Here is a 12,280-nt window from a genome sequence, read left to right as displayed (position 1 = left end):
AAATCTGTTAATAGGACTGTGTGAAACACGGAACTATGCAAAAATATAACCCACGGATGGACTTGAAGGAAATCAAACGACTCCCAGAACACACGTATGCTTTTGCCATTTAATTATTTTCTTTCAGGTCCTAATTTTTCCACTTTTACATTTGTCATTGTATTCACACCAACATTCTTAAGTGATATGTCTTTTGAGATAAATAAGGGGTTGATTTTTTGATGTTTTTATGACCCTGCAAGTTACGGTCGTCGAGCATGGTCAGTGTGCCACGGGCACCTGTTAATGGGTGGAGTGTTCTGTGTCCATTAGTTTCAGTTGGTTGGTGGTGCTCTGCAGTTCTGTATTCTTGCTTACCTTCTGTACGCTCATTCTGTTACTGAGAGAGGAGTGGGAGTGTCTCCAGCTAGAACTCTGCATTAGTCTGTCTGTCTTCTTGGTTTTTTCCTTGTATACACTGAAGCTGTTTTTAGGCACATACACTTCTAGCCTTGTGTCTTCTTTGTGAACTGGACCTTTTATCATTAGAAATTTGTGTGCTATTAATATAACCATTCCAGCTCTAAGGTAGTTAGATATCTTTTCCCATCCCTTACTTTTAACCTACCTGCATCATTTGCAGTGAGTTTCTCAGCGACTGCATATGGGAGGGTTGTTTTCACTTGTGTTTTGACCATTTTCATTTTCACTTAATGTAATTATTGGTGCTGGGATTTAGTTCTACCATATCTTTTCTCTTTTTTAGCACTATTTTTTGTTCTCTGCTTCCCCTTCACTGTGCTGTTTTAGGTTACAGGAGCATTTTTCAGTACTCCACTCTCCTGTGTCTGTTACCACTTGGACTCTTAACTCTTTGTGTAGGGTTTTTAGTGGTTGCTCTAGAACGCAAGGTTTTTAATTTTTAAGTATCTAAGAGTGAGCTTTTTCTTTTTTCAATGACTATATTCTCACCTGTTGCCAGCTTCTCATATAAATATTGTAAATGCTCTCCTTTAGGTAGCTCTGCTTCTGGTGTTGAGGGAATTTCAAAATCTGAGGAGCTCTGGGAGTCTGCAGTGGTGCTAAGATTTAGCGAACTTTTCTCCTGAGGTATGTGTATCCCACTTCTTAGAGCAGTTGGTTCTCCAGCACTGGGAACGATCTTTATGTCTTGATTTCTGTGTTTCAAGTCAGAGTGAGTCTCCTTTGGACAAAGTACACTTTGTTCCATCTGGGAGGCAGGAATATGCTCTTTGATTCTTGGTCTGTAGCTACCTTTGTTTAAGAAGGTAATATCCCCACTCTTTCTCTCTTGGGATGATAACAAGACAGTATCAGATTGGCTGTCCCAGCCTTGACTCCCTTGTTCAGATATGTGTGTTGACTGAGAAGAATTCTGGGAAGAGATGTGAGTTGATTCCCCATCAGAGTCACTAAAAAGCTTTGGTGACTGAGAGCCCCCTGCCTCTGTGGAAGAAGAGGGGTTTTCCAAACCCTCATCTGTGATTTCATCATTTCTTTGAAAGAATACTTCCCACTGTGGTACTTCTACATCAGCCTTTGGCTGCTGGTGGGTAACGGCACCCAGGTCTTCTTGAGACGAAGCTGGAGTCTGTAATTCTTCTTCACTCTCACTGTTAGATTCTTCACAATCTACAAAGTTTGCCCAAGGAGAGGTTTGCATACCCTCTGCTTTGAGGTAGCCAGTGCTTTGTCTCTGTTGTTCAGGCTGGGGTTGTGCTGCGGTCATTACAAATACCTCAGGGTGAAGAGTTAGCTGGTATGGAGCCTTGTGCCTTAGTGGTAATGGCACAGGGTCATCAAAGAGGTCATCTTCCTCCTCTGCGGAAAAACAAAGGAGAAATATGGAAAACACAGAATGCAAAGGGAGCCAATTTGTGCTTTTAATTTAAAATCCAATTTGTGGCATTTAGCTATGTTTTCATTTGGTGGAACTGCAAATAATAGTTCACTCTTCTTTAAGAAAAAGGCCCTTTAGGATATTTTGAATAATTTAATGACTGCCTATCAACTTCTGCCAGATTTTGAGTTGAGAATATAGATCTGCATTCCCCAAGTAGGTCATAATGCCTATACTATTGGTTCTCAAACCTGGCTGTTCATTAGTCTCATTTGGAAAGCTTTTTAATTTTTTATTCATTTATTTACATAATCTATAGCCAACATGGGGCTCAGATTCATGACCCTGAGATCAAGAGTTGCATGTTGTTCTGACTGAGCCAGTTAGGAGCCCCTGGAAATCCTTTTTTAAAAAAATACAGCTTTCTGTCTCTCCTTTTAGACCTACTGACTCCCTGAAGGTGGGACCCAATATTTTGATTTGTGCTTTTATTTCTGTTCAACAGCCAGATTTGCAGACTGTATGCTCTGGCATGGACAGTAGTCTCAGGAGCATTTAATTTACGTGGCAAATAGTGGATACTCAGTGAATTGGCTGAATTCACTGCACGAACTGGAATGTTCTGTAAACATTTTGATACCTATTTTGTGCACCTTATGGGCTAAAATGTGTCCTCCAAAGTTCCTAATTTGGAGCCCTAGCAACAATGTCCTGTATCTGGAGATGGGACCCATAAGATGGGATTAGTGTCTTCTTAAGAAGAGGAAGACAGATCTCTCGCTGTCCTCCTTTATGCATGGACGGCATGTGGAAAGGCCAGGTGAGCACACATGGAGGTGGCGGCGGTCTACAACAAGGAAATGGGTCTTCTCCAGGAATCAAATCTGCTGGCACCTTGACCTTGGACATCCCAGCCTCCGGAACTGTGAGAATATCTGTTGCTAAGTATCCAGTCTCTGGTATCTGTCACAGCAGCCTGAGCCAGCCAAGTGTACGAGGCTATGATAGATACCAAAGGGGACAAATGTGCCAAATGGGGCTCGCTTTGAAGTGGCACGAACTGGAAACCAAGGAATTTACTGTTTTGTTTTTTTAAGCATGTTACATTAGCAATGTAAAAAAAACCAGTCCCCTTAAATTCTTAAAAGGAGGAAACCTTACTTGGAGAATGAAATTCTCATAAATTGAGTAGGCATGTAATGGCGGGGGTGGGGGTATACACAAATACTTTCACCTTCTAATGACACCTTATCTAAGAAGAAAATTAAGTGTTACCTTACTACCTTATAACTACTTATTTAAAAAGATAACATTTTTCCAGTGATAAAGGATGTAGTTAAAAGCTGCTTTTAAAAAATGGACCACAGAGGTCAGGTTGCTCCCATTCTACCAATGAGGAGACCTGCCTAGGGAGGTGTGACAAGACTCTGGGTCCAGACACGATCAGTTGGATTCCTGGCTCTGCCTAATCCTTAAGCAATGATTTATCTCCTTTTCTGAAGGACTTAAGGTGGCTAAGATATCTAGTGACTATATTTGGAATCATTTTCAGCTCCAAGGTATAGCTTTATTTCAAAACACGGAATATAAATTTGTTTTTGCCACAATTAACATTTTAGGCAATATTTCTATATCTCTAAGCTGAACAGTTTCATATTCTTAGATTAGTAACTATACCACTATCACGGTATGATGTTTCAACTGTAAAACTCTTTACAAAACATTTTTCACATTAATTCTTCTAACTTTTCTGTATGTATATATCTAAAAAACAGTATACTTATACTGTGAATTCTTACGATATAAAAATTTTAAATTTATCTATATGAAAATGGAGGCATCTAACAAAAAGTGTTAACAAGCTGATAAGCACACCTAAGCCCAATTTTAAAAGGACAGATACTACAATTCACAGATACTTTCCACTGTCATGTCTGTATAACCATACTGGGCAACAAATGAAACACCTTTAATTTCTACAGTTTAACCCAATAATGAGAGGTATGAGACGGACTTAAAGTGACGTTAAATGTACAAAGATGGATTATACCATTATATAGCCATAATGCAACATATGCAGCTATTTTTTTTTTAACACAAAAAGGTTAACTGCTTTTCAGCTTGTATGCACCTCTACACTTGTACAGCTATTAGTAAACAGCCCTTGCACAAGCCTGCAAGTGTCCCTCCCCCCTACCCCAGCCTGTCCACCTCTCCACAATCCCAGCCGGAAGTCTTACACAACTGAAGAGCTTCAGGACCCTGTTCTTGCACTATGGTTACTGCTATTCTTGGTGGTGCCTAAACAATGTTTTTTTAAAACATTTTTAATGCCTCTGAGTTCTGGATATTTATATAAATGAATGGGGAGAAGGAAATAAAATGCTATTCAAAATAATTCAGAGTTGTGGCATTCTATAGAACTATTTTCTCAATTAACTATAATAATTTATAATAGTATTAAGGGGTGCCTGGGTGGCTCAGTGGGTTAAAGCCTCTGCCTTTGGCTCAGGTCATGATCTCTGGGTTCTGAAATCAAGCTCCACATTGGGCTCCCTGCTCAGCGGGGAGCCTGCTTCCCTCTCTCTGCCTGCCTCTCTGTCAAATAAAATCTTTAAAAAAAAATAAATAAAATATCAGAGAACAAAGAGCTTTATTGAAATGCTTTTCAAAAGAGGTCTATGAGAATGACTCCTGAACTTGCCCCTCAGAAAAATCAGTTGCTCTTAAGATTTGTCCAGTACTCTATGGGCACTAACACCGATTTGCTTCAACAGAACATATTTAACAGACAAGAAACTGAAAAACGGCCCCCACACAATAGTATAAATCACCACAGACTTTAAAAAACCACAGGCACAGGACAGAATTATAAAGTCAGTGACATGGACCAAAGCAAACACGATTCCTAGGGCTTACAAAACACATCTAACCCACTATTAGACTGACACCAGAGGGTTGCTGAAAGATCTATACCTATACAAACTATAAAAATTGCTATATTAAGGAATAAAAATGCTAAGGAATCAACAAGGAACAAAGTCAAAGCTAACAACAACAACAAAAAAAGCAATAAAATGGCAAAACAAATGTCAGTCTGGAAACTCAAAACTAGTGGCCCAGGGTGCCTGGGTTGCTTGGTTGGGCAGCTGTCTGGCTCAGGTCATGATCCCGGAGTAGCAGGATTGAGTCCCGTTTCGGGCTCCCAGCTCCACAGGGAGTCTGCTTCTCTCTCATGTTCTCTTTCACTGTCTCTCTCTCAAATACATAAAATCTTTAAAAAAAAAAAAAAAACTAGTGGTCCAATAAACACACAGACAAAAATAAGTGGCATGGGGTAGATGTTTAAAAGGTTTCTGCTTCCAGCCAAGAGTAATGGACTACAATTAACTTCTCACCTGAAATTAAGAAACCAGACAAAATATAACAAAGGCTCTCAAGAAATCAAACATCAGGCAATGAAGGACAAGGACACCTGAGACAGAAACAAATGAAGGGAGCCCTAAGAGTTCCCCAGTTAACCTGGTGACCGTTTCTAGGCAGGACGGGGACACCCAGGTAGAGCTCAAGAGCATCATGTAGTTGAGAAGGTGTGACTGCGAGTAGAGAAGCCACGGCGGCAGGAGGACAGAGGCCTGGAGAGCGGGCCCCCTCTAGTGCTCAGCAAACTGATCAGTGCATGCTTGTGAGCTAACTACCTGAGGCCAACGAAAACTTACCCCAAAGAACTGAAAGAAACAGTGCCCAGAATGCACATGGTGCTAGGAGCATGCCTGTTCCCGACAGCCAGAATGGAACCCCTCATAATTCACAGGGCAGCTGAAGAAGCACTAAAAGAGGCCTTCCTTAGTAGTGGGAGAGTTAATTCTAGACCAAATGCCCTGCTCCTGCCTAACAAGATGAAAAACAAAACACAAAAGGATCACACTGTAGCCAAGCTGCTTAACCACATGCCAGAGCAAAGTGCATGAATATTCTTTGAAATCCAAAATTAGAACCTAACAAGGTAAACTTAAGGTAAACTGAAATGATCCAGAAAACATGGGAGTGATCTTGGATTAAGCAACAGTTGATTACAACACTGAAAGCACATGAAGTAAAACACAAATTAGATTGGACTTAATCAAAATTCAAATTTTCACACTACAGGAGACCCCATCAAGAAAGAGAAAGACAAACTGTAGACTGAAAGAAAATATCTGCAAACATATCTAATAAAGGACTTATACCCAGAGTCTATAAAGAATTTACAATGCAGTAAGATCAATAATCCAATTTAAAAATGGGCAAAAGACTGAAGCAGACATTTCAGCAAAGAAGATAAATGGCCAATAAGCACATGAATTAAGCTCAATATAAATAGAGAAATGCAAATCAAAACTATAATGAAATACCTCTTTATACCCACTTGAATGGCTACCCTTAAAAAGTGTGAGCTACAATGTGGAGAAAAATGGAATCCTCAGCTAGTGGGAATGAAAATGTGTTCAGTTTAGAAAACAGTTTCTCAGTTTGGTAAAATGTCAGAACACAGATTAACTGTATGTTCTGCAATAAATGTGCCCTCCTCCCAATCCACACGTTGAAGCCCTAACCCCCAGTGTGGCTGTATTCGGAAATGGAGCCTCAAAGGAAGTGATGAAGTCAGTAAGGACAGATTAGTGCCCTTAATAGAGACATCGACCCTCTCCCCCTACAGCCTTCTGCCCTGGGCACAGGCCCAGGAAAGGGCATGTCAGCACATCCTGATAGGACAGCTACCTGCCTATAAGCCCAGCAAAGAGGCCTCAGAATGAAACTTACTTTGCCAGCACCTGGATCTTGGGACTTCCAGCCTCCTCAATTATGAGAAATGCCTGTTACTTAACTACCCAGTCTGTGATATTTTGTTATGGCAACGGTCACCCCCACCATCATCTGGAAATGCTATTCCTGTGTTATTTACCCCAAGTAAATAAGTCATGTGTCCACACAAAGTCATGTCTGCAAATATTCAAAGCAGCATAATTCATAACTAAAAAGCAGAAACCACCCAAATGTCCATCAACTGATGAATGGATACATAAAATGTGGCAGTATAAAGGAGTAAGTATTGATACATACCACACAGATGAACTCTGAAAAGGTGATGCTAAGAAGTCAAGCACAGAAGACCAAATGTTGTATAGTTCCATTAACATGAAATGTCCAGCAGAGACAGATCTATAGGGTTAGTGGTTGCCAAGCTGTGTGTATTCACCAAACTTCCCAGGATTCTTGATTTAACTTCAAAATTTATAAACGTACAATAATCAAGACAGGGCAGTAGGGTTGTCAAGACAGAGATAACAGAACATTAACAAAAAGTCTGGAAGTAGATCCCCACATATATTGTCAATTGATTTTCAACAAAAGTGTGAAGATTCAGTAGAAAAAAGAGAACTCTTTTCAACAAATGGTCCCAAGAGCACCTGGATGTCCATATGCAGGAGAAACACACACACACACACACAACACTGCACCTCTAGTTTGCACCATACACCAAAAATAAATAGAAAATGGATCATAGACCTAAATGTAAATCCTAAAACGACAAAAATTTCTACCAGGAAATGAAGAGAAAATCTTTGTGACCTTGAGTCAGACATAGAGTTCTTATTATACAATCAATAAATAAATGAACATTAGTAAATGTAGCGTCAAAATTTAAAATTTCTGCACTTCAAAAGACTCTGTTAAGAGACTGCTGATGAGTCACAAACTGGAAGGTTTTGCAAAGCATGCAAATGATAATTTATATCCAGAAACTCGGAAAGTTAATAAAAAAGTAACAAAATAATTTTTTAAATGGGTAAAGATTTGAACACTTCGCCAATGAAAATATATGGACACCATATATGGAAAATATATGGACACCATATATGGAAAATATATGGACACCATAAAATATATGGACACCAATAAGAACATTAAAAGATGCTCAGCCTCACGAGCATTAGAAAAATACAAATTAAAACCATGAGATAGCACTGCACACGCATTAGGATAGCGAAAAATACTGGCAATGAAGTAGAGCAAGAGAACTGGCAAGAAAGCAAAATGGTCCAACCACTCTGGAAAACAATTTGGCAATTTCTTAAAGACACAGCTACCCTATGTCCACTCCTAATATGAACGCATACATCCATACAAAGATTTGTACATGAATCTTTACAGCTTTATTTGTAATAGCCAAAAACTGGAGACAACCCAAATGTATAATAGGAATGGATCAGTAAATTGTATATCCATGCAGCGGAATACTATTGATCAATAAAAAAGAATGAACTATTGATACCTGCAACAGTATCAATAAATTTCAAAATAAATATGCCAAGTGAATTAAGCCATATTTGTATGTGATTATTTTAGAAAATTTTAATTTATCGGATAGCAGATCAGTGGTTGCCACAGCAACACAGCAAGACAACAGGAGGCAAGAGGGGCAGCTGGGAAGAATTACAAAGTGGCAAAGGAGACCTGGGGGTAATGGATATTTTCATTATCTTAGTTATGGTGAACGCCTCTCAAGTATATGCATATGTAAAAGTCTATCAAATTGGACACTTTACATGTGCAATTTATTGTGTATCAATTATACCTTGGTAAAGCTTTCTTTAAAAACCCTACAATTAAGTTTGTAGATACGAAGGATTAGAAAATGTAGTACGTGATAGCTATAACATCTGAAAATACAACTGTTTTCCTAGAACCTGTCCTGGAATTTGCATCTTAAGGTTTTCCATTTGATTCTAAGTGAAACGCAGAAATGGAGATGGGAAAGACAGGCTTGGATTAGAATTCAAGATCTGTAAACAACTTCTCAAACTCAACACCCAAAAAAACGGATAAATCAAAAAATGGGCAGAAGACATGAGCTGATACATGAAAAATATTCATCATTAGCCATCAGGGAAATTCAAATCAAAACCACATTGAGATACCATCTTATGCCAGTTAGAATGGTAAAAATCAACAAAGCAAGAAACAAATGTTGGAGAGGATGTGGAGAAAGGGGAACTCTCCTCCACTGTTGGTGGGAATGCAAGTTGGTGCAGCCACTTTGGAAAACAGTGTGGAGGTTCCTCAAAAAATTAAAAATAGAGCTACCCTATGACCTGGCAATTGCATACTGGGTATTTACCCCAAAGATACAAATGGAGTGAAAAGAAGGGCCATCTGTACCCCGATGTTCATAACAGCAATGGCCACAGTCGCCAGACTGTGGAAAGAGCCAAGATGGCTTTCAACAGACAAGGAGATAAAGAAGATATGGTCCATATATACAATGGAATATTACTCAGCCATCAGAAAGGATGAATACCCAACTTTTGCATCAACTTGGATGGGGTTGGAGGAGATTATGCTGAGTAAAATAAGTCAGAGAAAATCAGTTATTACATGGTTTCACTTATTTGTGGAACATAAGGAATAGCATGGAGAACATTAGGAGAAGGGAAAAATTAAGGGGGAGATTGGAGCAGTAGACGAACCATAAGAGACTATGGACTCCAGGAAACAAACAGAAGGTTTTAGAAGAGAGAGGGGTTTGGAGGGGATGAGTCTTAAGGAGGGCAAAGAATCCCAGCCCCATCACTCACTTCTGACTGGACCTTGGGGGATTTATTTCACTCTCTAAAATTCATTTTCCTTGATAGTAAAATTGGGATGATAGCCCTTGAAGGTTTGGGGTTTAGCTGTAATGTATGTAAGGGACCTAGCGCAACACCTGCCATATACAGCAGGGGTTCAATAAATGCTATCATTCTTACCTACTCTTTTTGGGTCATGTATTAGCTCCATGGTACAGTAACAGACCCTCCTCCAAAGCAATTTAACTTCAGAATCCTGACTATGCAATCTGGCTGCTGTGAAGGAGCAGAGCTTTGCTAGGAATCTGAAGCTCCGATTTCTTCCTCAGAGGTTACCTCTGCTCTTCGCCGGAAAACCCAAGTAGCAATGAAAACAGGCAGGAAAGTACAGAGAAAATCCATTAGTAGAAGCACTGCTGATCAATCTGGTTGGAAATGATGACAAGCAAAGTTCCCATTACCAGCATATACTAGTATCTTAGAGGAAATGTGCAAGATTAATAGCACAGCCTCTCCTTATGGCCTACACAAACCACAGGGCCTACTTCCAGAAAGCGGAGAACACAATTCAATACAGGCACAGTTCTAAGGTCACTTGTTTTAAGCCTGTGAAAGAGATTGGACTCCTGGCTTCACAGGCTGCGAAAGGAAGGAAAAGCATTTCCTGAGAGCATGGTGACAAGTCTGAATGACAAGTCCCAGGCCCACCTCTGCCCAATGAAGCTTTCACCAGACCAGAATAGCCTGGAAAAAAGTTTTGCATGGAAACCCACACCTCTGAACCCAGGGCCCATTTTCTTACCGGAGTCGAGGTGAGTTTTTCTAGCTCTCTTCAATTTTCCAAGTGGTTTATACTTCGGCTCCGTACTTTGGGAAGATCGGCATAAAGGCTTTAAGCTGAAACGAATATGAATATTTTATTTTTTCCTATGATGCTAGAACATAAGCATCATTTACAGAGAAGATAAAAACTTGGCCATGGGGAAAATCATATAACTACTTTTAAAAGCCATGTTTAATAATGAAAAAACCACTTCACTGTAATAAAGTGGTAAAAGCACTTAAATACAACCCATCACACAGCTGCTAACTGTAGGATTGAGTGAAGGCTAACCCCTGTACTTGGTCTTGCACTGCGGAAAAGCAGGTCCCTATTCTATAAGACTATCAGGTAATACAGTGACACCTGGCATTCACGGAATATAGGACAGCTGGCTGCTTACTCTTCCCTGTTTAATGGGGTTCCTAAGAATCTCACAAATTTTATCTCCTCATTCTAGAGGCAGAAAGCTAAGGCACAGTGATGATAAAATATGGAAGTGCACGGAAATGACTTCTTTCCTTTCTGGAGGGCCTCACTGCCAACTGCTTCCTTGTGTCAGATTCCCAGAAGCCTTTAGGGTTACTAGAACATATCACTGGAAGAAAGCCGCCAGGCTCCCAACCAGGAAAGTACTGACAGCCATGTCCATCCTACTTACAGTCCTGCCCTTGTCCTTAGGCCCAAACCTAGTCTCAGAATCCATCCTGTTCAACAACAGAAATTCCACAAGGAGCAACTACTCACATTTCTGCAACTTTATCCATAGTGGTGCCTATTGGAATGACATTTGGATATATGTTCACAGGACAGATGTAGCTCAAGAAATCTTTAATCTAGAAGAAGGAAAACAGAATGGCTCGATTATCTCTATGCTGAAAAATCTGGGTGTTAAAGAAGCAACAAAAGGGAGGGCAGGAGAAAGAGCAGCAGGAATTTCTTACGGTGCGGTTCTCAATACTAGCCGCATGGGGGACACCCGGGGACTCTTCGGAAAGAAACAGCCAACTCTCAGGCCCACCCCCCAAAATCCTACTGAGCTACTGTGGGGACTGGGAATCAGGATATTAAAACGTCCTTCACATGATTCTGTTCCACAGTAAGGACTAGGAATTACTGATTAATGGAATTCAAAGATTCTATTTTCTTTTTAAGATTTTATTTATTTGACAGAGCGAGAGAGCACAAGCAGTGGGGAAGGGCATAGGGAGAGGAAGAAACAGGCCCCTTGCTTAGCAGGAGCCCATGATCGGGCTCAATCCCAGAACCCTGGGATCATGACCTGAGCCAAAGACAGATGCTTACCCAACAGAGCCACCCAGGTGCCCCCTATACTTCTTTAAATGACATTAGTTTCCTTGTCTAATAAAGTCACCTGCAATTAACTAATTCCCTACAAGTAAATTAGAATTAAGCTGAATACTTAATACACACAAGGAAACAAGGTCTTAGAGTTGATTTCTTTTCTCCAACAAATAAAATAAGGAAATTACATCTTCTAGGTTTATTCTAATCTAGAGGAAAATTACATGCAAAAATGTCATGAGTACCTTGATTTTGTGCAAAATTTAGAACACTAACCAGAGGAACTCTGTCACTATTCCTCAAAACATCTCTACAACACGGACAAGTTTCAGCGTTGTTACTCATTGGTGAGCAGGTGACCTTGGTCAAGTTACCTGAAGTCTCTTTAGATTCTTCATCTAAAAGTATAAGGGAGATAATGCATCTGAAGTGTCTGGCCTGGCACCTGGCATATTTTTTTTTTAAGATTATTTATTTATTTATTTGACAGGGATTATAAGTAGGCAGAGAGGCAGGCAGAGAGAAAGAGAGAGGAGGAAGTAGGCTCCCTGCTGAACAGAGAGCCCAATTCGGGGCTCAATCCCAGAGCCCTGGGATCATGACCTGAGCCAAAGGCAGAGGCTTTAACCCACTGAGCCACCCAGGCGCCCCTGGCATATGTTTAACATTCAATGAAATTATCCACCGCAGAGATGACAATGACAA

The 12,280-nt window shown here is 40.1% G+C and overlaps 1 protein-coding gene across 3 annotated transcripts in view; it reads right to left on the bottom strand.

Moving 5' to 3' along the window:
• Positions 1 to 89: 89 nt before the first annotated feature.
• Positions 90 to 12,280, bottom strand: part of DCLRE1C (DNA cross-link repair 1C) — a 39,716-nt gene continuing 27,525 nt past the window's right edge. For 2 of the 3 annotated variants that reach the window (XM_059404265.1, XM_059404266.1), the window contains 3 exons: positions 11,018 to 11,106; positions 10,253 to 10,347; positions 90 to 1,821 (listed from right to left, as the gene is read on the bottom strand). In XM_059404265.1, coding sequence (XP_059260248.1) covers positions 902 to 1,821; positions 10,253 to 10,347; positions 11,018 to 11,106 — 1,104 coding nt within the window. In that variant the 3' untranslated portion in view covers positions 90 to 901. Of the gene's footprint in view, positions 1,822 to 10,252; positions 10,348 to 11,017; positions 11,107 to 12,280 lie in introns of those variants that run through there. The other variant, XM_059404267.1, reaches the window with a different exon arrangement.

The sequence above is a fragment of the Mustela nigripes genome, chromosome 6, assembly GCF_022355385.1.
Source record: "Mustela nigripes isolate SB6536 chromosome 6, MUSNIG.SB6536, whole genome shotgun sequence".
Lineage (NCBI taxonomy): Eukaryota > Metazoa > Chordata > Mammalia > Carnivora > Mustelidae > Mustela > Mustela nigripes.
The sequence above is the reverse complement of the archived record's forward strand: the minus strand, read 5'-3'. Positions and strand labels throughout refer to the sequence as shown.